The following is a 26,959-nucleotide window of genomic DNA, read 5'->3' on the forward strand; positions in this document are numbered from 1 at the left end:
AAGTAGTTTCTCACAATGAGATTTAGTGACATGAGGTCCTGTACATCCCATGAATTGAATTCTCTCCAGATGTGCAAGTGCATCCCTTTAGGAGCGAAAAAGTTGGAAAGCATGTGTTATTTTTAGACAGAGGTCCTAGCAAGGTGCCTTTGCAAAAGGGAGGGTGCCTCTTTACTTGTACAATCTTGCATTTGCTATTTTCCAAATAATAAACATAAAGAAAATTTAGAGCCCTGTTTTTTTTTTAAAAAAAATGTCCTTGGTATTGAATACACTTTGAAAGCTGCCTTCACTTGAAAAAAAAGTTTAAATTATTGTATTAAACATAGTCTCAGTTTTGTCTGGAAATGTACTACAATTTATTTCTTGCCGTTTTTGTGTAAAATTTACAGAAACAGTGTTACATCGTGCGCTCCAAAGGTAATGTCTCATTCCTCTAAGGCTGTGTTCTTTCTCTTCTCTCTTTCTCTCTCTCGCTCTTCCTTTCTGTCTCTCTTGTCCTTTTCTGCTCATATATGCATTAAATCTTGTGATGGTGAAATTCTTCCAGTTCTTGAGAGAGAGGGAGCCTTTATGACAATGCTATTTTGAAACTTATCAATACAGCCTAGCCTCATTCTCTCAAACTTAGAAAATTTAATGAAACAGCATTGAATTTGCCTGTGAAATTGTAGAAATGGGAGCACCCTTTCAAGGGCTCCAGAAACAACATTTTCTAAGCAACTCTGCATTAGGAGGAAATTGTGACACTTTTGAAAAATGGTGGGATCGGCCGTCATTGTCTTGTGTTCTTATTCCATGTGTACGATGGACTTCCTGTTAGTGGAAAAAACACCTACCACTTGCTTTGAACATTGATCAAATGGAAAGTTTCAAGCTTATTGAATCCCTAAAGCCTTGATATTTTAGGGAAGCAAGTAACGGTTTACAATGTTCGTTGCTCCAGCTGCTCAGGTGTACTGTACACTTTTGTCTTCCTCAATGTCTGTTGATATTTAAAAAAATATTTTTCATTGAGTAATGAAAGTACGTTAACTTACATTAAGCAAGTGGATGTTTCAGAGCCATAATGGAGCGGTTAGCATTTGCTGTTTCAATTAATATTTGGAGTTGCTCTTGACTGTACTGCTTGTTATGTGCTGGAACTTCTAATCAAACTTTTCTCTTCCGTAGCACCTGCTGTGGTTTAAAATATGCCAATTCCATCACAGTTATGAGAACTAAGGGGAGGGACTTGCCACAAGTTTCTCAGTGCATTCATAGCTGGAATAATGCTTGAATGTGTGGGCTGAAGTCCCAAACTCCTACCTATGGAAGCACACTAGTGGGATGTTTACCTGTTTTACCAAAAGTGTATTTATAGCACCTTTGGACCTCCAGGTGTTTTGGACTTCATCTCCCAGAAATCCCAACCATCTTACCAGCTGTTAGGAACTGAGAACTGAAGTCCAAAACACCTGGACTTCAGTTCCCAGTTCCTAACATCAGCTCCCAGTTCCTAACATCTTACCAGCTATTAGGAACTGGGAGCTGAAGTCTAAAACACCTGGAGGCCCAAAGGTTGGGAATCATTTATTTATAGATTTGAGCTGCCTGTTGTACATGTAGTTAGACTCAACAGTAAGCCTTTCAGTATAGTGATTTAACTATACAGGAACCAACTCTTGGTGAGTTACTATTTGGTTACCATTCTGGTCCTTGTTTGTGAATGTTCTTTGGTGTTTGGGATCCTTAAGCATGTGTTTAATGTCCACTGCATAGTATGTTTATTTTTGTAAAAGTTATGCATATGCCTTAAGTGTGATATTCCTGGGTTTTCAAGACATCTAATGACACGGACCACTTTTGTTCCCCAGTCCTAAATTTGAGCAGCACAAAGTCCGATGTTCCTAGTTCACTGAGATTTTCATAAACTTATTTCCAATCCCCACATAAAGTATATCAATGCCTTCTAGAGCAGTGGTTCTCAACCTGGGGTCCCCAGATGTTTTTGGCCTTCAACTCCCAGAAATCCTAACAGCTGGTAAACCGGCTGGGATTTCTGGGAGTTGTAGGCCAAAACACCTGGGGACCCACAGGTTGAGAACCACTGATCTAGAGCTTCCTCCCATACCCCAAAAATGCTCCTTAATGGCCCCCATGTGCTCTAGGGATCTGGAAGGCACTATTGTTGTTATTTTTCAAGATGGGAAAACCCAACATGTTCCAATCTTGTAGGAAATTAAGGCAGGTGAAAATGAAACAGGCCATCTTTGCCAAGACCTCCACATCAGCTTTGGATTTTTGTGTGGCTGCCAAGAAATGTGCATCCAAGAGCTGTGGTTCCCTAATAATAAACCTCCTGAGTGATGGAGGTGAAACTTACAGGACTATTTTATTTATATATACAAGATGGCCTAGAAGGATCTTTTTGTTCTTTATTTTTAGTTTACATTTTAAATTTGTATTTTTTATTGTATTTAATATAACAAAATAGTAACAAATAGGGTTGGTGTGAGTTTTCCAGGCTGTATGCCCATGTTCCTGAAGCATTATCTCCTGACATTTCACCCATATTTATGGCAGGCATGCTCAAAGGTTGTGAGGTCTTCTGAGGATGCATGCCATAGATGTGAGCGTAACGTTTGATTCTGGAACATGGCCATTCAGCCCAGAAAACTCACAGCAACCCAGTGATTCCAGCCATTAAAACCTTTGACAACACAGTAACAAATAGGTTACAATTTTGTCTTCTCCCTCCCTCCCCCAAGTCACAGACATTTGTAGGTTACTCCCCTGTCAATCCAGTTACTGATAAATAATTCCCCACTCTTGTGTCTAATTTTTAAAGCAATAGACATTATTTTGGTCATTTAACCAAAATCTCCCTTGATCTGAGGGTGGTTTAAATTTGCAATTACTATGATACATGTAGTTAAGAAATTATTTTCATCTGAGCTCAAACAATTCTCTTTTATTTATTTTTTAAAAATCAGTTTTTGCTAAAAAAAATTAACTTACAAAGGTTGGAGAGAAGAGAAATCGGAGGGGATCTTTAATAACTATTTTAACTTCCTGTTTTTTTGCTAAAGCAGTACTCTATAAGGAACAGATACATGTGTTGTATTTGGTTTGTAATTTTCCCTGCATAACCTGTACCTTAAGATTTCTAAGGTAGCATTTACATCTCATTAGTCAAGAGGAATTTTCTTGAACAGATGTAAACAAATTGGACACATACATTATGAAAACCCAGAGTGGAAAGAGCCTCCTGGAAGACTGAGTAAATACAGTTGGACGTCTCCTGGGCAGCGTTTCTTGTAAACGGCTAATCTCTCCAACCCAAAAGCATTGCTTTACATTTTTATTTATCCAGTGCCTTTGGCACAAAATAAATAAAACCTTTGATTGCAGCAGAGCCTTCTGCAAATTAGCTAGGAAGTAATTTTGATGTTTGTAATGTAGTCCCTCCCCCCCAAAAATGTTTTTGGAATATTTGAAAGACAGTCTGGTTCTTCTATGATATTCTTCCAGCATTGACCTAACTACTAGATATCTGCACCATTCTTTGACAAAATAATTTGAAATTCATCATCAAACCCAGAAGAGTATTGAGAGACAAGCTGGTTTGAAGAGACGGATTTTATACATTTCTGTGGCTGATATGTTTGACTGTTAAAAACATAGAGATAATAATTGTATGTTCCCGTTTTATTATGATTGAGTTAGTTTAAAGAACCAGATTGCAGTTGTGTGCAATGTGCAATAAATGAAATATGTCCAGTTCCTGCCATGATGAAACTAAGAAGTTGGCTTATTTATATATGTCCTGCATGCATTTCATCTTATTTAAAGGGAAGGAAAACTTAAAATGTGGTTTTGTGTTGTAATGTTATTATTTGCTTAAAAATGTAATCTAGTCCCTGCATTTAGTATGGACACAAGGTTTCTGCGCAAATCTAACTATTACATTTTTTTTCTCCCTTTACTTTTTTGTTGTTTGTATCATTCTGCCTTTTTACCTCCTCATCCGAACACCTGATTTCCCCCCCAAATAAACATCTCTTCATGCATGTTGGTGTTAAGCAGAACCACAAAGCCTGCTCCTCATCTTGATGGGTAAGACCCACATCTTTACTTCTATTCTTGCATGCTGGAAAGATTTGGGCTTACTCAAGCGGAAACCCTCTCCCAGACGCATCTACTTCCAAGTAGAACCAAGTAGATGTGAAAGGAGATGCATGTTTAAACCCCTGCTCTGTCATGAAACTTACTGAGTCCCTTTGGACTAGTCACCACTCAGGGCCATAATGTCTAAATTACAGGCTGCATTGATGGAAGAGTGAGATGGGATGGATAAATGAAATGACTATATACATATTGACCTTGAATTCCCTGTAATAAAGGGACAGGATAAGGAAGTGACTGGGGCGGGTATTCTTCTCCTGTTAATTTCAGAGTTATTTTTGCAGTTTGTTCCCTCTGGAAAACAGGTAAGCTACCTTGACTCCTAGCTTTGGTGAAAAAAGGAGTATGCATAAGATAATAGAATCTGAGAACTGTTTTCTAATAGTAAAAAGTGGATATTTTTGTAAAAGCAAAGGAAGCTTGATAATCAATATGTTTCAGGGTTTCCATAAACCAACTGAAAATATTTTTTGATAGGCCTAAGGGTCTTGTGTGTGCAGTAATAACCTGTGTATGCCATTGCATAACATGTAACTCCATATGCGTCTTAGGTTAAACATGATCTCCTATTTCCAATGTATGACATTTTGATCTTGCATTTTATACCTGAGTATGCAAAAAGGGTCTTCTGGCGGTGCAGTAGTTTAAACCACTGAACTGCTGTACTTGGCTGACCGAAAGGTCGGCAGTTCGAATACAGGGAGCAGGGAGCTCTCACTGTTAGCCCCAGCTCCTGCCAACCTAACAATTCGAAAACATGCAGATGTGAGTAGATCAGGGGTCCTCAAACTAAGGCCTGGGGGCCGGATACAGGCCTCCAAGGTCTTTTACCTGTCCCTCGCTCAGGGTCAACCTAAGTCTGAAACGACTTGAAAGCACACAACAATCCTATCTCATCAGCCAAAAGCAGGCCCACACTTTCCATTGAAATACTAATAAGTTTATATTTGTTAAAATTGTTCTTAATTTTAATTATTGTATTGTTTTCAGTGTTTTTTGCACTACAAATAAGATATGTGCAGTGTGCATAGGAATTCATTCTTGGATTATTATTTTTTTCATATTATAATCTAGCCCTCCAACAGTTTGAGGGACTGTGACCTGGCCCTCTGCTTAAAAAGTTTGAGGACCCCTGGAGTAGATCAATAGGTATCGCTTCTGCAGGGAGGTAATGGCGCTTTATGCAGTCATACTGACCACATGACCTTACGGACAACGCCAGCTCTTCAGTTTAGAAATGGAGATGAGCACCACCCCCAAGACTTGAACACAACTAGACTTAATGTCAGGGAAAACCTTTACCTTTGCTATGCAAATAATCTTAGTCTATCTTTTTTTTGTTAAAAATATGAATGTTTGAAAGAAGGACATTTGTTGGAACTCCTCAATACTCCTTGTATCCTCTGTTTCTGCAGCGTTCATGTTGTCTTTGGATTGGTGATTTCTGGCTTCGAAGTGATAGAACAAATAGAAAATCTGAAAACTGATACTGCCAGTAGGCCTTATGCTGACGTGCGAGTCATTGACTGTGGAGTGCTGGTGACAAAACCAGCCAAAGATGGTAAGCCATTGCATTTCCTTTTTGGCCTAAGGGCTCATAATTTTCCTTAGCTGTAGTAATTTCATGCCACTTAATTTGAATAATATATATATCTATATTTGTGTAATAAAATATATATAATTATGGTTAAAGGATGGTCCTTGACTTGCATATAAGGTCAGGACCTTATGTGTGTTAGTCAAGGGCAGTCTTTTAAACCAAAATTATGCATTTTGATATGACCCTAAGATAAGTCAAGGGTAATTTGTCAGAGTTAAAGTACAGCAATCATATTGATTAATGGATAAGTCATGTTTTTGGGGTAAATTTTGACTACAATTTCTACATTTATATCTGAATTTATACAGAAGTGTTCTAAAACAGCTTTTAAATTTCTTTTGATGTTTGCACTTTATAGTGACATCACGCTAAGTTCAGCCATGTTTCTCTGTTGTATAGGAATTATATGCAATCTGATGCTAAGTAGTGGAATAAACCTTGTGGTAGAATATTAACTACTAATCATATTGTGAAAATATTTTGAAATGTTTTAGTGAAAAAGTGGATCAAAAGATTACTATCCATTTCACTAAGCTGAAATTGGTACTTGAAATAATAAGTTTCCTTGAAGTAGCAGCTTGGGTTTATAAAGTAGCGTAGTCTTCCTCATTCTAGTGTCTTCCAAATGTTTGTGACTATAACATCAATATTTCCATGTCAGTTCAAGTCAGACTTCCAGGGAGAAATGGTATTATAGATTGTAGAGTGACATGTGTTAAAATGCTAATATTGTTCTGGGTTTATTTAGTGCCAGATTACACTATGTAACAAAATTTGAAAAAACAAAATGTTCCTGATATGAAAGTGTTATTTCTTGTTTAATTGTGCAGTGCATTCTTTGAAAACAATTGCCATACTCTAGAAACTTTGTTTTTGTGGGTGCCACAAACTATGTTGAATTGGTTGATACTCGATATTTATTGAGAAGCTATAGCAAAATGTGCTGCAGGATGTCCTGCAGAAAACAAATGTTTTGAAATTTAATTTAAAAAATCATGCTTTTATGATAGAACCAATTAGGAAATGACATTTATAACCCAGGAACAAAAATCGTGTTACATAGTGTTATCGGCTCCTATTGTGTAGGTAATTTCCATACAAGTTCAGTTGGTAAATGAGGCCAAAACTGCCACACTTTCTAAAATAGTAACAAAAATGTGTTTGTAGTAGTAAATCATCATGATCTCCAGGTAACTGAATTATAGTTCTAATTGTATCAATGTTGAATACGAATCTATATGTTTTGGTAGAGGTAATAATAAAAGGCGTACCTTTGTCATCCCAAGTGCTGGAGAAGAAGAGGAAGGTTTCTCCTAGCTCTGAAGTATCAGACTCCTCCTCCAGCAGTTCCTCTACTTCATCAGACTCTTCATCTGACAGTGAATCGGAAAATGAGAGAAGTCGAAAAAGGAAACGGAAGAGAAAAACCAAAGTGAAACAATCACGGAAGCGAAGAAAGGAAGAGAAGAAGAAAGAGGAGCCCAAGAGCAAACAGATATCAAGACAAAAAAGGTACTTGATACATTAAATTTGATTTTAAAAGGCTTTAAAAATCATAGTTGAGTGGAGGAGCAAGCCTTTCAAAGCATTAAACTCGTTAAAACAAAGTACACTATACTATAATGAGCTCCACTGATTCAATAGGACCTTTAAGCATGCATTTTGAACACGGTAGAAGTTGTATATGGGTCTCCATATTGCTGCTAAAATTATTGAAAGTATGTTCCCTTTGCCTCTTGGAAAATAGATGTGACAGCTCCATGAACAAATGAGGAAGCCAGGTTTAGTATCTAGGAAAGTGAAATGGTTAGACTTGAAAAAATATAGGATGTGAGTTTACTAGATTTACTGGATATGTTTTATTCTCCAGACATTGTCATTTGGATGAGGAAAAAATTGCATAGTGCCACTTTCAAGGTGGTGTGAAAAATTGTTCTCTTTCCACCCAGCCTCTCTGACAGAAGTGAAGCAAATGATAAATCAGTGGACTCGAATGCAAAAAGGGACAAACCAGTTGTCCGTCCTGAAGAAATTCCTCCTGTGCCTGAAAACAGGTTTTTGCTTAGGAGAGATGCACCAACTACAAGTGCAGAGCCTGAGCCGTATGTAGTCAACTCTTTTTTCCATTTGCATGTGTTTCTTCTTTTGAAGTGACTCCCTATTCAGTGATCCCTGAGTAGATGGTATATTCCCAGTCTTTGTACCAGTTGTAGACCTCTGCAGCTTGTGGTATGTAAATAACAAGGACTTGATGCACAGAGTACAGGCAGCCCCTGAGTTAGAAATATCTGGTTTACAAACAACTCCTAGTTAAGAAAAGGATGAGACAACACAATTGTAATGGCTCCTCAATTATGATTTCAGATCTTGTATGGTTTAATAGTTGATTTTAATGTATTGATAAGCTAGGATGTTAAAATTTTACTGATTTAATGTGTGTGTATATTATATTTGTATGTTACGTTTGTATGGCATTGAATTATTGCCTATTTGGAAGCCACTCTGAGTCTCCTTTGGGAATAGAGTGAGGTAAAATATAGTAAATAAAACAAGACGTGAGAGAAATCTGCCCCTCGGAAGAGAAATTCACTCTTGAAAGTGTTGTTAATATGGGAAAAGGGGTCTCCAGTGAAGCTTTATCTGCAATCCCTGTTTCTACCACAAGCCAATTTTTTTGAAATCAAATTATCACAGGGACATAACATTATACGAAATATTCTGAACAGCAGAAAAAACACCACAAGGGTGTTAACCTTTCCCTATGCTATTCAGAACTATATTTATTTATTTATTTGGCTGGAGTTATGCTTTAAAAATGTACCGGTTCTGACTTACAAACAAATTCAGCTTAAGAACAGATTTACAGAACCTATCTTGTTTGTGACTTGGGTATACTGCCTGCACTAACATGTCTTGAAGGGATGCTTGCTAGTCTTATCCTATGGCTGGGGGAAAGTGTCCTAATTAATAAGGACTCCATCATCCATATTTTTTGGCTATCAGTGGAGTCCTGTAGCTAAACCTCCACAGCTAGAACAGTGGTTCCCAACCTGTGGACCGCCAGTGGTCTGCAAGAACTAAAATATGGTTCTCAGCCTCACCGTTACTACAACATTGCAACGAGAACAACTGGTCTCGTGAACCCTCTTGTAGTACCAAAGCTTACTAAATATGGTTATCTTTGGGCGAGCAGATGGCAACTACTGGATGGCATATGTTCTGTATCAGAAACTAGAGCTGATGTGGTCTATCCAATGCTGTTTTCTGAATCGGCATCCCAGATAACCAAACCGAATCCAAAGTTGACCAGAAACCGATTCGTAACCCTTTTGGTACTAATGTTGGAGAGTAGTCCCTGGTTAAAAAAAGGTTGGGAACCATTGCGCTATAATGACAAAAGCACATAATAAAGAAGACAGACATCTTCTAGCAGCATCAGTCCATTTCACAGGAAATTCTAGCAGACATATTAGAAAACTCCACCTTGGTCCTTAAGGGATTCTCTCCAGTCAGTAGCTGACTTTCAGGAGAAACTCCTTTGCTATCCAAGAAATAGATTGTTTGCCCATAAAAAAAAAGTTTAGTACTAACTCAGTTCCCTTTGAGACATACACCAGCTCAGTCTCTACTGTTGACCTGGAGCCAGGCATGTAGCCGGGGGTTGGGGGGTGGGGTTTAAGGGGCTTCAGCCCCCCCCCCCCGCCCGAAATTCTCAGCGTGGTCCATGAGAAGATCTTACTGGTGCATTATTTAAACTGTTATGTTTATTCATATCATGATCTGATCACCATGCTCAATATATCCCATATGCATGGGGGTATTGGGATAATGACACAAAAGGTTTGCTAGGGTAGATCCTCAGCCCGCCCCGAATCAAAATCCTGGCTACGGGCCTGCCTGAAGCCAAAGGAAGTAGGCACAAACTGGAAAGGCTTTGTGTCTCAGGGGAAGATGAGAGAAGTGTCTGTCAGAAGTTCAAAGGTTGTGAGCTCTGTCCTGTACCACCCCATATTTGCGACTCAACATAAGACCACTCATATCATCATTTGGTCTCTAAGGAATTGTGTATGTGGTTGTTCAAGTCCTGTGCGCTGCCTGGAATCTATTTCTCTGTTTGTCTGGAAAAAGGATTGATTTCTTTTCCAATGCTTTCTTCTTTACGCTTGCATCATTCTTAACGTTTAAGGAAGCCCCCCGATGTAGCACCAGTTTTGACTGACCAGAAGCCCTCAGTGTCTAAATCTGGAAGAAAAATCAGAGGGAGAGGCACAATAGTATGTTTATTTTTCATTCTTTTCCTTTAAAACTAACTAACTTATGAGAGAATGAAACCTTGTGTGGCACTTGCTTAGGTCTGTTAAAAATTGTCAGTAAGTGGGTAGCAGTGTAGTCTGCTTAAAAGGTGGCCATCATCATCTTTATTAATGAGGTTGAGATGTTTTGTAAGGAAAGAAAGAAAATAGCCATCCCCTATGAACCCAATCAGCTGGAAAAAGCACTGGGAAGATGAATGAAAATTGAAAAAAAAATGGTGCTGGGAGGGAGGAAGTTCACATATCTTGCTTTGAACTATTATTATAGGTGGGACTTGGTTGGCAATTGTATGCCTGCACAGTTGACACATTCTGTGTAATACTGTGCTGTGCCTTTTCTTATTTTAAAAAGCGATACCACACACCACCTCATTCTCGCTCCTGTTCGGAGTCTGGCAATGATGGGAGTAGCGAAACACCTCCCCATTGGAAAGAAGAGATGCAGAGATTGAGAGCCTACAGAGCGCCCAGCGGGGAAAAGTGGAGCAAAGGGGACAAGTAAGGCTTTGCAAAGTGTTTGGGACTTTCTGAAGTGACACCTTTGCTGTAGAAGAGTTTCTTTAGATGTGAGAGTGTAATAAATCATGCCTATACAGCAGGCATGGGCAAACTTTGGCCCTCTGGGTGTTTTAGATTTCAGCTCCCACAATTCCTAACAGACAATAGCTTCTTAGGAATTGTGGGAGTTGAAGTCCAAAACACCTGGAGGGCCAAAGTTTGCCCATGCCTCCTATACAGCTTGCCCTCCTCACTCGTGTTGGGTGAGTGGGCTTATTAACAAAAGACGGTTGTAAATGTGCAGCAGAGTAACTTAGCAGCAGAGCGTGATCTAACACCAGTAGCCAAAAGTGATTAAAAGAACAAAAACACACAGATCAGTTCTCTCTTCCATAGGAGGCTTTGGAAAACAAGAAAAAGTTTTCTATAACACAAATAAATTTCTTTATACTTCCTTCTTTGCTTCCATGTTGGGCTTCTTTCTTACGCAGATGAACAGCTTCATTTTCACAGCGCCTCCTCTCACACCAGACTTACTCAGGAGATTCACACAGGAGCTTTACACACAGCTTTAAACACAAGGCCTTCAGCCTGGAGCTTCTCTCATCAAAGCTTCTCACACCAGGTCTACTCATGCTCTGAGGCCTTCTCACAGACTTAAGGCCTACCTCAATCTGAGGCATTATCTCACAGACTAAGGTCCACCTCACACTGTGAGGCCTTCTCACAGGCTGAGACCTTTCTCCCACTAAGGTTTACCTCAGACTGAGTGCTACTAAGCTATAGGCACACCTGCTTATATAGAACAGCAACTTTTGTTGAGTTATTGCATCTATTTAACCCATTCAGTGCTTCACTACATTTTTGTAATTAAAAATACCTAGTTAATTTTTAATATGTTTGTCAATTTACACGGTTGACCTTGCAGATCTGATTATTTGCCAATTGGATTTGCTCGAAGTCTTTGGGTTCTCCAGTGCAGCTATTCCACCAGAAGTTGGCCATAGATTCGTACTGGAGGACCCAGAGATTTGTAGGGAGGTGGGGTTTTTCAAAAAAACAATTTTTTCATTCATGTTTTTCCCACATTCACGGGGGTTCTGTGAATGTGGAGGGCTAACATGCTTTTTTGGAGAAGTATAGAAATACATTTATTTAGTTAGTATATGTAAAAGCACATGCTTTCCTAATTGTTTTCCTGCTTTCTTAGGTTGAGTGAGCCAGGGAAGTGGGATGAAAGAAGTCTGTCGCAGAGGTCAAGGTCTTGGTCCCATAATGGCTATTCGGACCCAAGCAGTGCAAAATATTCCAGCCAGCACAAAAAACACCGGAAAGAGAAAAAGGCAAAGCACAAAAAGAAGGCGAAGAAGCAAAAACATTTAAAGAAGCACAAGCAGGTTAAAAAGAAGAGGTTATCCCCTTCGTCCGAGATGGACTCTTCTCACTCCTCTACAAGGAGGACAAAATCATCTTACGATCAGGAGCAAGGGTCTCACTCCTCTTCACTGACGTCAAGGGGTGACTCCTCTAGAAGACACTGGTCTAAATCCGAGAGAGATAAACAAAGCTCTCCATCTCTATCCAGCAGAGATTCTCAGTCATATTGTAGGTCCAGATCCAAGTCTGGATCTCGGTCCAGGTCTTATTCCAGAAGAAGTTCTAGATCAAGATCTAAGTCTTCTCCATCTAGGAGTGGGTCCAGATCCGAGTCGAGTTCTGCCTCTAAGCATCCAAATACAGCATCCACTCCACCCAAAAATGTCTCTCATTTTAATGAGTGTAAGCCAGCCATGGTAGAGCCTGCAAGGACAGCACTTCCCCAGAAAGATAAAGTTGTGATTCAGCCTGTTGTTGCCGAAAGCGTTCCGGTTATACCCCTCAGCGACAGCCCTCCACCTTCCAGGTGGAAACCTGGTCAGAAGCCATGGAAACCATCCTATGAGCGAATTCAGGAAATCAAAGCAAAAGCCACTCACATAATACCCACTCCATCAACGTACAGTTTAATAGGTGCCAACGATCCCGGCGCCTCCTCTTCGTATCATAAGCGAGAAAAGAGTTCAGACAGTGAGCGGAGCAGTTACTCCAAAAACCGGAGTAACAGAAGCTCAGGCACTTGGCAAAGATCTAGGAGCAGGACAACTCGAAGTAGAACCTACTCCAAGTCTTCCTCCAGATCGAGAAGTCCGTCCAGTTCGAGATCTCGGTCAACACCCAGATCCCATTCAGTGAATAAAACCCCCAGTGACCAGTCTTGCTACAGCGGCTCGTCATCTTACTTTTCTTTAAGTGAAGACGACAGACAGAAAAGCAAACTAAAATCTGAATACAGGGAGAAACATTTACAGCTGGAAAAGAAAAGGCAGAGTAGTTCGGAAAGCACACTTCCCTATGCAAAAGATGTGGCTTCTCAGAAGCATGGGAATAGCGAGAGCAGATCTTCGTCCATTTTCTCCACAGACAGCGAGCCGTTGGCTAAACCACAGCCATCAGCTCCGGAAAAGGGGCAATTCAGTTCAGAAAAATCTAATCGGAAGCGAAAAAGCAGCCCAGCTTATGAGGGAGAGGAAAAGAAGTCTAGGACTGAATGGAGCAGTAACTCCTCCAAAGTGAGAGCTTTGAAAGAGAAATCTGAATCTCCAAGAAGCGGCAAAAAAGCAAAAAGGAAAACACATGCTGGCGGTAAATGGGACTCTGATTCAAATTCAGAAGGAGGTGGGATCCGAAACAGTAAAGAAGAATCAAGATTGTCTTCCAGCAAGGAGGAAGGTGAAGCTTCCTCAGATTCAGACACTGACCTCAGCCTGGCCAAAGGCAAAGCCAAGTTAGCATCTACTTCTGGGGCACCGAAGGCAAGCAAGGAGTCCTCCCTATCAGGGACAGAGAGCTCTCATTCCCCTCCAGGCGCCCGGGGAAAATCGAGAAAGCAAAAGCACGGCTCCAAGAAGAATCCGAAGAAAGCGCATTCCAAAAAAGCCAAGGAGAAATCCAAGGGTAAAAAGGAGAAGCAGAAGGCTCCAAAGCAAAAGGAAACATTTCATTGGCAGCCTCCCTTGGAGTTTGGCGAGGAGGAAGAGGAGGAGGAAGACATTATTGCCAAGCCACGCGCTAAGGAAGGGAAAGAGAAGCAGGTCTCAACGGATCTTAAAGATAAAAACCAAGAGCAGGATTCGGAGAAGGACAAAATGGTCAAAAACCAAGCAAAGGGTGATGAAAAGCTCCATGAAGAGAATATACCGTTGGATAAAGCTGGAGGGCATATGTCACCTGCCAGTCAGCCAAGTAAAAGTAACGAGGAGCCGTCTACGTCGGCTCAGGCTCTAAAGGCAGATCGAAACATGACTGGATCAGAAACTCCCGACGGCACAGTGGCAAAGAGAGACAATGAGGTAGATGTGACCCAGATAGATGACATGGAGATCTGTACTCCGGAACATAATTCCCCTTTAAAGGTTGATGTGGACCTTTCCCCAGTTGCTCTGAAACTCAACCTCCAGGAGGTAAAAGCGAGTAAGAATGCAGACGTCCACAATCATTCCGAAGCAAGAACTGCAAAGCAAAGAGTCAGTGGTCAAGACTCCACCGACACCAAAGAAGACAACAGGGAAAAAGACAAACACAAATCGAAACCAAGCACGTCGGTTGCGAGTACGGTCAGTGCACTGAAGCCCGAAATGGCTGATGGCGCTCAAAGCAGCTCAGCGGATAATAAATGGAAGCCATTGCAGGGTGCAGGGAATCTCCAGCTGCCTGCTGCCGTTGCCTCCACCAGTTCTTCAGACGTCAAAAATCTACCCTCCTCATCTGAATCAAAACCGCAAGGGTTAAGGATAGAAATCAAGAGCAAAAACAAAATCAGACCAGGCTCTCTGTTTGATGAAGTAAGAAAGACGGCCCGGCTTAATCGGAGACCAAGAAACCACGAGAGCTCCAGCGAGGAGGATTCGGCCGAGCGAGAGAACAGCCAGTCCAGAAGCCGCAGCCGGTCACGGAGCAAGTCGGAACCCAAATCCCGGCACCGAACGAGATCCCTTTCCTATAGTCACTCAAGAAGTCGGTCAAGGAGCTCTACGGACTCATATAGGTGAGTCAAGGTTACAAATAGGTGGAGCCATTTCAGAAAATGTCTTGCACTGAGAATGTAATTCTGAATTCCTCATAATGCATGTTAGCTGTTTTGTCACTAGGTGGCCCTCAAAATCTACTATCTTAAAACCTAGAGCCAGTGAGTGCTTTTCCATTTTTTACAATATATATAAATGTGAAAGGGGTTCAGGAGTCTTAGTGGACCACAAGTTGAACATGAGTTATCAGTGTGATCAAGCAGGTTAAAAAGGCAATGCAATTTTAGGTTGCACCAGTAAGATTATACTGTCTAGACCGGCGTTTCTCAACCTGATGGTCGGAATCCCCGAGGGGAGGTTGCAAGGGGGTGTCAGAGGGGTCACCAAAGTTCATCAGAATCATGGAATCAAAGAGCTGGAAGAGACCTCATGGGCCATCCAGTCCAACCCCCTGCCAAGAAGCAGGAATATGCATTCAAATCACCCCTGACAAATGGCCATCCAGCCTCTGCTTAAAAGCTTCCAAAGAAGGAGCCTCCACCACACTCCGGGGCAGAGAGTTCCACTGCTGAACGGCTCTCACAGTCAGGAAGTTCTTCCTAATGTTCAGATGGAATCTCCTCTCTTGTAGTTTGAAGCCATTGTTCCGCGTCCTAGTCTCCAGGGAAGCAGAACACACAGCATTTTCTGTTAGTAATGGGGGTTCTGTGTGGGAAGTTTAGCCCAATTCTGTCATTGGTGCAGTTCAGAATAGTATGTATTTATTTATTTATTTATTTCGGGTACTTTTACCCCGCCCTTCTCAACCCCCGAGGGGGGACTCAGGGCGGTTTACAAAAAGGCACAATTTGATGCCGACACAAAATACACATAATGTACACATAGTTAAGACAATTACCACAGTTAAAACCATCAAAACGATCAGTATATAACACATCAATAACGTATCAATAAGAATACTCTTTGATTGTAGGTGAACTATAAATCCCAGCAACTACAATTCCCAAATGTCAAGGTCTATTTTCCCCAAACTCCACCACTGTTCACCTTTGGGTATATTAAGTATCTGTGCCAAGTTTGGTCCAGATCCATCAGTGATTGAGTCCACAGTGCTCTCTGGATGTAGGTGAACTACAACTCCAAAACTCAAGGTCAATGCCCACCAAACCCTTCCAGTATTTTCTGTTAGTCATGGGGGTTCTGTGTGGGAAGTTTAGCCCAATTCTGTCGTTGGTGCAGTTCAGAATACTCTTTGATTGCAGGTGAACTATAAATCCAAGCAACTACAACTCCCAAATGTCAATGTCTATTTTCCCCAAACGCCACCACTGTTCACATTTGGGTATATTGAGTATCTGTGCCAAGTTTGGTCCAGATCCATCATTGTTTGAGTCCACAGTGCTCTCTGGATGTAGGTGAACTACAACTCCAAAACTCAAGGTCAATGCGCACCAAACCCTTCCAGTATTTTCTGTTGGTCATGGGAGTTCTGTATGCCAAGTTTGGTTCAATTCCATTGTTGGAGGAGTTCAGAATGCTCTTTGAGTGAGCCAACACGTGAGATATGGATGGAGGATGATGAGCAACGATTTTAGTGTGATGACTGACCATTGTAGTTATTGATTGTAATTGCTGTTTTAATGTTTTACTGTAATATGTATTATGATGTTTTATTGATTGTATGTGATGGTATGATTGGAAACCGGTCTGAGTCCCTCAAGAGAGGTGAGAAGGTCGGTATACAAAACTTTTAAATAAATAAATAAATAAATAAATAAATTTGATTGTAGGTGAACTATAAATCCCAGCAACTACAACTCCCAAATGACAAAATCACACACACACACACACACACCCAACCGCACCAGTATTCAAATTTGGGCATATTGGGTATTTGTGCCAAAATTGGTCCAGTGAATGAAAATTCATCCTGCATATCAGATATTTACATAACGATTCATAACAGTAGCAAAATTGTAGTTATGAAGTAGCAACAAAAATAATTTCATGTTAGGGGGGTCACCACAACATGAGGAACTGTATTAGGAAGTTTAAGAATCATTGGTCTAGACTGAGAGATATAATAAGCAGCTGGGAGAGGGGGGAGGAAAGGGCCTGAGGCTGTTTGGAATTGTGGGAGTTAAAGTCCAAAACACCTGGAAAGCCTAACTTTGCCCATGCCTGTTCTGTGTGCTTAAAATTCATAGGTCACGGAGCTACACGCGAAGCCGGAGCAGGGGTTGGTACAGCAGAGGCCGCACAAGAAGTCGTAGCAGTTCCTATAACAGTGGCAGAAGTAATAGGCAAGTACTTATATAAAAGGGAAGGGGTGAAGGGTGGTCCTGGAGGGCAGCGTTTGGGCATCATGGTGAAATGTCATCTCGAAATCTAGGTGATTTCATAACTAAGGTGATTTACAGGCTCAGTGAGTGGTTACTGTTTTAAAAGCAGTTTGCCAATATTGTTAACTCAAGAGAATCATTGTAGCTATCATTAATCTAAATTAAATGCAATATTAAAAATCTTTTTTGGGGGGGATTTCTTTTTAAAAAAAAACTTGTATCTTGAGTGTGTCATTCTCTTTCTCCTTACTAGTCGAACCTATAGCAGAAGTCGGTCCAGAAGCAGTTCCTATGATCACCGTAGTAGATCAAGGTATACTGAGAAAGTAATCACTGAGTCTGGGATACAGAATGTGTTTGCAACAGCATGCAGTGCACTGGGATATGGCTTTGTGGTTGTTAACTTTCCAGCCCATCTGGTTAATTTCATTAGAAAGTGCAAAAATGGGCATACTGTACATATTTGAGTATAAACCAACCCGAAGATAAGCCGAGGCACCTAATTTTAGCATAAAAACTGGGGAAACGTATTGATTTGAGTATAAGCCAAAGGTGAGAGATGCAGAAGTGACTGGCAATTTTCAAAATAAAAATAGATACCAATAATACCGCTTCCTCAGGAAGGTAACAGCACTACATGCAGTCATGCTGGCCACATGACCTAGGAGACATCTATGGACAACGCCAGCTCTTAGTCTTAGAAATGGAGATGAGCACCATCCCCAGAGTCGGACACGACTAAATTTCAGGGGAAACCTTTACCTTTATCTTTACTAAGAAAGCTCAAAATATTCTTATGGATCCACCTCACCCTGGATACCATTTTTTATTATTATTACCATTGGTAGATGAATAGGATGATAAAAACAAGGATAAATGGGTAGAAAGATAACGTCCATCCCAGAGCTGTGACTATATTGAACTCCGGTTTTACACTCATGTGGCATTAGTGGTTGTGCAATAGCGATTAGAGTGTGGAAAGATGGGTGCTTTGTTTTTGCAATTCTACATATATAATGTGCATTGGGGATGGCATTTAATTCCCTCCGATCATCTGGAGAGACCCTGCTCACAATCCCACCTGCGTCTCAAGCGCGTTTGGTGGGGACGAGAGACAGGGCCTTCTCTGTGGTAGCCCCCCGACTCTGGAACTCTCTCCCCAAGGACATCAGACAAGCCCCAACGTTGGCAGTCTTTAGGAAGAGCTTGAAGACCTGGCTGTTCCAGTGTGCCTTTCCAGAATAGGGAACTCCCAGCATCATGTCCCAAATGCACTTTATTGGAGATTTAAGATTGTCTGCACATCGCACCTACCTCTAAAAACCTATACATTCCACATGTCATGTTCAGCACTTTTTAAATTTTATTCATTACATTTGGCCCGGCCTTTAGTTTTAAATGCATCATGGTGTTATTGTTTTAATGTTTATTGTTATTGCTTTATGTTTATTGTTTTGCTTTATGAGTTTTATTGTTGTATTTGTTATGTTGTTGTTTTATTGAGGGCCTTGGCCATCGGGAGATGTTAGCGGGGTATAAATAAAGTTAATAATAATAATAATAATAATAATAATAATAATAATAATAATAAATAATTTTGTTGTACAATGCACAATGACAATGAAGTTACTTTATAATCAGTTACCATTTCCTTTCCTCCCTAAAAGCAGGTCATATACCTATGACAGTTATTACAGCAGGAGTCGCAGTCGAAGCCGAAGCAAAAGGAGCGACAGTTATCACAGATCTCGCAGTTATGACCGACGGTCCAGGTAAGCTCATTTCAGGTGTGAAACACGTGGTGTTTGGTTTATACCTCAGATGTATTTATAACTTGGAAGCAGGCAAGGGCAAACCTGGGTCCTCTGAAGTCCCAAACCCCTGGAGGGCCCAAGTTTGAAATATCTGCGTCTGTGGAAAGTGGAAGTGACACCTAAAAACTTTACATTTACATTTTGATATCCTTCTCTCCTTTTCTTGCAGATCCTACGGTTCCGACAGTGAAAGCGACCGCAGCTACTCTAACAACCGAAGCCCCAGCGAAAGCAGTCGATACAGCTGAAAGCATCCTTTTGAAAAATATGACTGTACTTAACCAGTATATTTATCACAAAAAACTGTCCCTTCTGAGTAAAATTTTAAAAGTCATCACAATGAGAAGTCTCGTGTCAAGCACAGCTTTTCTTGGTGCTGTTTCCCTGGGCCACAAGGTTGTATTTATATGGATTGGATGTGCAGATAACCTTGTATTTTGAGAGAGAGGCAAGTCCGCTATACCAAAGTAATATCTCAGCCTCTTCTGAATGTATATATATATATGCCGACCTCTCAAGCTGTGAAGGAGAATCCCATTAGAAGCCTTCCTGCTGCAGAGTTACCTGAAACAATGCTGTATCTTGTACATAAGTAATCAGATCCTGTGCCCTAAATGGATACAGGGAATCTGGTCCGACAATTGCTGTTTCTCACCTGTACTTGCAGCTATAGGTGAGACATGTATATACAATACTTAGGTTCAGGTGCTAGCCCTGTAGCTCTTACTTGAACGAACCGAAACATGCATATGCAAGACTCCAAAAACGACATCAGACTGTTCCATGTCAATTCTGTTTCCATGTTGATCATAGCCTACTTCCCTCCTGCGCTGGGTCTGAAAAGGCCTTGGGATGAATTGAGTCGTATCTGCCCATCTTTCAGCACCGGATATGATTTTACCAGTGACCTGTCCATCTTCCAGTGTGTTTTTCGTCCCAATTTTGCCAGATTTTATACTGAAGCTATGGATTCAGAGTAAGACCCTTTCTGTGTGCGTTACCAAAAAGATCCTGCAAATTGTCTATACATTGCATCTGTTTTTCAGGATTCCTTTTTCAGTCCGTAAGTACTGGGCTTTCTTCCGGGATTGCGATCCAGCAGATAAACATCTATTTGTAAAAACTTCAGTGTATGCAAACAAACCTGTTATATGAAGAATGACATTTTTTTTCACAACAGAAACGGTGCATCAGGAATGAAATACTGCCTGTAAATCTAGTGCTGATACCGAATTTTGTTAACTTTCTATAATTTAGGGAGGCTGTACATTTCATAAATGCTAAAAATAAGTATGTTTTTGTCCCAGTCCAAAAGCTGTACATTGAAAAGGCATTTTCCTTTGATGCAATTAAAATATGAAGAATTTAAATATTAGATATTGGTTGTTCATGATGTATTTATTTATTTATTTATTATTTACAGTATTTATATACCACCTTTCTCACCCCTGGGGGGACTCAAAGCGGTACCTAACATCCTTGTTTTATGAAAGAGAACAGACACCATCCCACAATTTCTCGCAGCCAAAAGGACTTTCAAAACACCACAGGCTCATCGGATCTATGACCGCCTGGAATGATCAAGATGATCAGTTGAAACATTCACACCTAGCTCCAGCAGACAAGAGTCCTTTGTCTCACCCTGGTCATTCCAAAGATATATAAACCCATTGTCCTACTTCCAACAGACCTCACTTCCTCTGAGGATGCTTGCCATAGATGCAGGCGAAACGTCAGGAGAAAATGCCTCTAGAACATGGCCATATAGCCCGGAAAAACCTACAACAACCCAGTGATTCCGACCATGAAAGCCTTCGACAATACATTGAACACTTGGAGTGATAGAAGTAACACATATCCAAAAGATGTGACCAGTTTCAACAGGAAGACCATAACAAGCACTTGGGACTTCACTGAGGAAATGGAAGGAAAAAGGAAGAGGGGCCAACCAGGGGCAAGATGGATGGATGGATGGTATCCTTGAAGTGACTGTCTTGACTCTGAAGGAGCTGGGGGTGTTGACGGCCCACAGGGAGCTCTGGTGTGGGCTAGTCCATGATGTCATGAAGAGTCGGAAGCGACTGAACGAATAAAAAACAACAACAACAGGACTTCACTATGTTGGTTAAATTCCACTGAGTTCTACACTTAAAATCGAGTAATCCAGTGGGCTCACCAAATTTAAGTGTTAGAGCATAGCAGTTTTTGAGTCTTTTAAACGTAGGGGGCAGCAGTCTTTTCAATGTTTCAGGAAGAGGTGAGGAAATTGATTTTTTCTCAGTTCTCCAGGGTTTTGCTTTTTTTGCCAGATTTCTAATGTAGTAGCATTTATTGCTCCTAGTTTAAAATGTGAGAAGGGAAGTTGTCGTTTATTCGTTCAGTCGCTTCCAACTTTTCGTGACCTCCTGGACCAGCCCACACCAGAGCTCCCTGTCAACTATCACCACCCCCAGCGCCTTCAGAGTCAATCCAGTCACTTCAAGGAGACCATCCCTCCACCTTGCCCTTGGCTGGCCCCTCTTCCTTTTTCCTTCCATTTTCCCCAGCATCATTGTCTTCTCCAAGCTTTCCTGTCTCCTCATTACGTGGCCAAAGGACTTCATCTTTGCCTCTCACCTCCTTCCCTCCAATGAGCAGTCAGGCTTTATTTCCTGAAGTATGGACTGGTTGGATCTTAGACCATACAGTCTTTAAAAACAAACATAGTTGGTTTACTAACAAACGTCATGTATACAGCATATAGAGGCTTAGTTTATTGATCCAGTTACAATAGGATTTTAAGTATTTTGTGTAAGTCACACAGGGCATCTTCCTTACAATCAATAGTCCATAGTCCAAAGCATCTCGCTATCTAATCTCTAAGCATATAGATGGCTTTTAACTCTCTGTTTCTACTAAATAAAATAGCGTCTGAGTCCTGAACATGTCCAGACCTGATCTCGTGGTCTGTAGCCCCTCTCATAACAAAGAGGTTAGGTAAAATTGCAAACCAATACATGCAATACAGTAAGCCAGTGTTTCTCAACCTTCCTAATGCCACAACTCCTTAATACAGTTCTTCATGTGGTGGTGACCCTCCAACCATAACATTGCTTTTGTTGCTACTTCATAACTGCTATTTTGCTACTGTTATCAATCGTAATGTAACTATCTGATATGCAGGATGTATTTTTCATTCACTGGACCACATTTGGCACAAATACCCGATACACCCCAATTTGAATACTGGTGGGGTTGGGATGGGGAATTGATTTTGTCTTTTGGGAGTTGTAGTTGCTGGGATTTATAGTTCACCTACAACCATTCTGTACTCCACCAACAATGGAATTTAACCAAACTTGGCACACAGAACTCCCATGACCAAGAGAAAATACTGGAAGGATTTGGTCAGCATTGACCTTGAGTTTTGGAGTTGTAGTTCACCTACCTCCAGAGAGCACAGTGGACTCAAACGATGATCGATCTAGACCAAACTTGACACGAATACTCAATATGCCCAAATGTAAACACTGGTGGAGCTGGGGTGGAATAGACCTTGACATTTGGGAGTCGTAGTTGCTGGGATTGATAGTTAACCTACAATCAAAGGTCATTCTGAACCCCACCAATGATGGAATTGAACCAAACTTGGTACACAGAACTCCCATGACCAACAGAAAATACTGGAAGAGCTTTATGGGCATTGACCTTGAGTTTTGGAGTTGTAGTTCACCTACCTCCAGAGAGCACTGTGTAGACCAAACTTGACATGAATGCTCAATATGCCCAAATGTGAACACTGGTGGAGTTTGGGGAAAACAGACCTTGACATTTGGGAGTTGTAGTTGCTGGGATTTATAGTTCACCTACAATCAAAGAGCATTCTGAACCCCACCAATGATAGAATTGGGCCAAACATCCCACACAGAACCTTCATGACCAACAGAAAATACCTGTGGTCTTTGGAGACCCCTCTGACACCCCCTCGTGACCCTCCAGTTGAGAAACACTGCAGTAACCAATTAGATACATAACAAATAACTAGTAGAGGCTTGAGAAGGTTGCTATTTCCAACACTTTTTACAATTGGGATGTATTGACAGACCATTATGTGGGTTTCTTGCTTTCTTTTTGCCAAATATTCATATGGAAAGGAGAAAATGTTTTTAAGGAAACAGCCATCCAAAAAGCTGACGGTGTTTTTTTGTAACTGGGGAATGTTAAAGATGGTAAGACTTTAAAATAAAATAAAAACAAACTCTAAAAGCTAGAGGTGGAGCTGGGATAGAAAGGCTTGTTTGGACTGGCTTTGCAAAGCACAAAGGGGACATCTGGAAGGAGTTACTGCCAAAGACAATCAAGATGAGTCCCAGATGCAGCGGCGCTGGTCCTATTCTGCAGAGGGATTTCTAGCGCAAGAGGCCATGGATGAACCCTCGGAAATCTGTTTGCAAGTATCCCGATATCTCCAGACAGAAGACTTTACTCCCCTCTCTTGCCTTTCTCTATTAGGGTGCATCTACACTGCAGAATGAGTTCAGTTTGACACCACTTTAACTGCAAGGGCTCATTGCTATGGTTCAAGCAAGAAGAAAATTCCAAAAAGCATTAAGACCGCAAAAAAAGATTTAAACTTGAGTTTGGTAAAATTGAATTCCCCTTTTTGGGGTTACTGTGAATATTCAGAAGTGTATGGCCAGTTCCAGAAGCATTCTCTCCTGACATTTCGCCCACATCCATGGAAGGCATCCTCAGCGGTCGTGAGGTGTGTTGGAAACTAGGAAAATGGGGTTTATATAAGATAAAGGAAAATATTTTCCCATGACATGAGATCCAGTTGTGTCCGACTGGGGTGTGGTGCTCATTTCCATTTCTCAGCCGAAGAGCCGGTGTTGTCCGTAGACACCTCCAAGGTCATGTGGCCAGCATGACTGCATGGAGCACCGGGTTTATATATCTGTGGAATAACATCCAGGATGGGAGAAATAACTCTTATCTGTTGGAGGCAATTGTGAATGTTGCAATTGGCCAACTTGATTACCATTGAATTGCCTTGCAGCTTCAAAGCCTGGCTGGTTGCCGCCTGGGGGAATCTTTTGTTGGGAGGTGATTAGCTGGCCTTGATTGTTTCTTGTCTGGAATTCCCCTGTTTATGAGTGTTGATCCTTCTTTACTGTCCTGATTTTCAGAGTTTTTTTTAATACTGGAAGCCAGATTTTGTTCATTACTATATTATTACTCTCTGTGTCTGATGAAGAAGCCTGTGATACATCGAAAGCATTTTATGCATTCTGGTTGGCTCAATAAAGGTATTGCCATATGAATTAGTTGTTTTATAGCCAACATATAGCTCACCTTACAACTTTTATACGCTATATGACTAATTCAACCTGGAATATTGTGTCCAATTCTGGGCACCACAATTCAAGAGAGATATTGACAAGCTGGAATGTGTCCAGAGGAGAGCGACTAAAATGTTCAAGGGTCTGGAGAACAAGCCCTATGAGGAGCGGCTTAAGGAGCTGGGCATGTTTAGCCTGAAGAAGAGAAGGCTGAGAGGAGATATGATAGCCATGTATAAATATGTGAGAGGAAGCCACAGGGAGAAGGGAGCAAGCTTGTTTTCTGCTTCCTTGGAGACTAGGACGCAATGGAGCAATGGCTTCAAACTACAAGAGAGGAGATTCCATCTGAACACGAGGAAGAACTTCCTGTGAGAGCCATTCAGCAGTGGAACTCTCTGCACAGGAGTGTGGTGAAGGCTCCTTCTTTGGAGGCTTTTAAACAGAGACTGGATGGCCATCTGTCGGGGGTACTTTGAATGCAATTTTCATGCTTCTTGGCAGAATGGGGTTGGATGGCCCATGAGGTCTCTTTCAACTCTAGGATTCTATGATTCTATGTTTCTATGACTAATTCAAGCGGAGAAGTCAGCCATAGCAGAGCACTTGAACCAACCTAGACACGGCATATTATTGGAGAAGACAGAAATGCTGGACCACTCTCACAACCACCATGTCACGCTACGCAGAGAAGCCACTGAAATCCACAAGAAGCATGTGGACAACTTCAACAGAAAGGAAGAAACCATGAAAACGAACACAATATATCTACCAGTGTTAAAAAAATTCTAAAACCAGAACACTAAATAAAGAACAACACTCAGAAAACATGGGAATTCCAGACAGGAAATAACCAGGACCGACTAACACCTTCCAACAAGATTCCCCCAGACAGTAAGCAGCCAGACTTTGAAGCTGCAAGGCTATTAGGTGTTAACCAAGGTAGCTAATTGCACCATTCACACTTGCCTCAAAGCAGACAAGAGTTCTTTCTCCCACCCTGGACATTGCAAAGACATATAAACCTAACCTTTCTAGTTTCCAACGGACCTCACAACTTTTGAGGATGCCTGTAATAGATGTGGGTGAAACGTCAGGAGAGAATGCGCACCATTGACACTTGCCTCCAGCAGACAAGAGTTTTTTCCTCCACCCTGGACATTCCACACATATATAAACCCTTGCCTAGTTTCCAACAGACCTCACAACCTCTGAGGATGCCTGTCATAGATGTGAGTGAAACGTCAGGAGAGAATGCTTCTTCAATATGGCTAGACAGCCCGGAAAACTAACAACAACCCAGATTCATGGGTCAAAATACTGAGTTCGCTTTTACCCATACTTTCAGTCATCCACAGTAGGAATTGAAATGTATTATATCTCATGGACATCTCTTTGGAGCCCCTGCCATAGATGTGGGTGAAATGTCAGGAGGGAATGCTTCTGGAACATGACCAGACAGCCCGGAAAACTCACAACAACCCAGATTCATGGGTCAAAATATTGAGTTGGCTTTTATCCATACTTTCTGTCATCCACAGTAGGAATTGAAACGTATTATCTCATGGACATCTCTTTGGAGCCCCTGCCATAGATGTGGGTGAAATGTCAGGAAAGAATGCTTCTGGAACATGGCCAGACAGCCCGGGAAACTCACAACAACCCAGATTCATGGGTCAAAATATTGTGTTGGCTTTTATCCATACTTTTAGTCATCCACCGTAGGAATTGAAATGTATTATATTTCATGGACATCTCTTTGGAGCCCCTGCCATAGATGTGGGTGAAATGTCAGGAGAGAATGCTTCTGGAATATGGCCAGACAGCCCAGAAAACTCACAACAACCCAGATTCATGGGTCAAAATATTGAGTTCGCTTTTACCCATACTTTCAGTCATCCACAGTAGGAACTGAAATGTATTATATCTCATGGACTTCTCTTTGGAGCCCCTGCCATAGATGTGGGTGAAATGTCAGGAGAGAATGCTTCTGGAACATGGCCAGACAGCCCGGGAAACTCACAACAACCCAGATTCATGGGTCAAAATATTGAGTTGGCTTTTATCCATATTTTCAGTCATCCGCAGTAGGAATTGAAATGTAATATATCTCATGGACATCTCTTTGGAGGCCCTGCCATAGATGTGGGTGAAATGTCAGGAGGGAATGCTTCTGGAACATGACCAGACAGCCCGGAAAACTCACAACAACCCAGATTCATGGGTCAAAATATTGAGTTGGCTTTTATCCATACTTTCTGTCATCCACAGTAGGAATTGAAACGTATTATCTCATGGACATCTCTTTGGAGCCCCTGCCATAGATGTGGGTGAAATGTCAGGAAAGAATGCTTCTGGAACATGGCCAGACAGCCTGGGAAACTCACAACAACCCAGATTCATGGGTCAAAATATTGTGTTGGCTTTTATCCATACTTTTAGTCATCCACCGTAGGAATTGAAATGTATTATATTTCATGGACATCTCTTTGGAGCCCCTGCCATAGATGTGGGTGAAATGTCAGGAGAGAATGCTTCTGGAATATGGCCAGACAGCCCAGAAAACTCACAACAACCCAGATTCATGGGTCAAAATATTGAGTTCGCTTTTACCCATACTTTCAGTCATCCACAGTAGGAACTGAAATGTATTATATCTCATGGACTTCTCTTTGGAGCCCCTGCCATAGATGTGGGTGAAATGTCAGGAGAGAATGCTTCTGGAACATGGCCAGACAGCCCGGGAAACTCACAACAACCCAGATTCATGGGTCAAAATATTGAGTTGGCTTTTATCCATATTTTCAGTCATCCGCAGTAGGAATTGAAATGTAATATAT

At 41.3% G+C, this 26,959-nt stretch overlaps 1 protein-coding gene across 4 annotated transcripts in view; it reads left to right on the top strand.

Annotated features, from left to right (window-relative positions):
• Positions 1-20,173, top strand: part of NKTR (natural killer cell triggering receptor) — a 39,981-nt gene extending 19,808 nt beyond the window's left edge. For 2 of the 4 annotated variants that reach the window (XM_067470393.1, XM_060782670.2), the window contains 11 exons: positions 4,069-4,098; positions 5,583-5,728; positions 7,054-7,279; positions 7,717-7,869; positions 9,954-10,041; positions 10,433-10,578; positions 11,789-14,662; positions 16,850-16,945; positions 17,238-17,297; positions 18,652-18,756; positions 18,968-20,173. In XM_067470393.1, coding sequence (XP_067326494.1) covers positions 4,069-4,098; positions 5,583-5,728; positions 7,054-7,279; positions 7,717-7,869; positions 9,954-10,041; positions 10,433-10,578; positions 11,789-14,662; positions 16,850-16,945; positions 17,238-17,297; positions 18,652-18,756; positions 18,968-19,046 — 4,003 coding nt within the window. In that variant the 3' untranslated portion in view covers positions 19,047-20,173. Of the gene's footprint in view, positions 1-395; positions 421-4,068; positions 4,099-5,582; positions 5,729-7,053; positions 7,280-7,716; positions 7,870-9,953; positions 10,042-10,432; positions 10,579-11,788; positions 14,663-16,849; positions 16,946-17,237; positions 17,298-18,651; positions 18,757-18,967 lie in introns of those variants that run through there. The other 2 variants (XM_060782671.2, XM_067470394.1) reach the window with 2 other exon arrangements.
• Positions 20,174-26,959: the final 6,786 nt, after the last annotated feature.

The sequence above is a fragment of the Anolis sagrei genome, chromosome 6, assembly GCF_037176765.1.
Source record: "Anolis sagrei isolate rAnoSag1 chromosome 6, rAnoSag1.mat, whole genome shotgun sequence".
Classification (NCBI taxonomy): Eukaryota; Metazoa; Chordata; class Lepidosauria; order Squamata; family Dactyloidae; genus Anolis; species Anolis sagrei.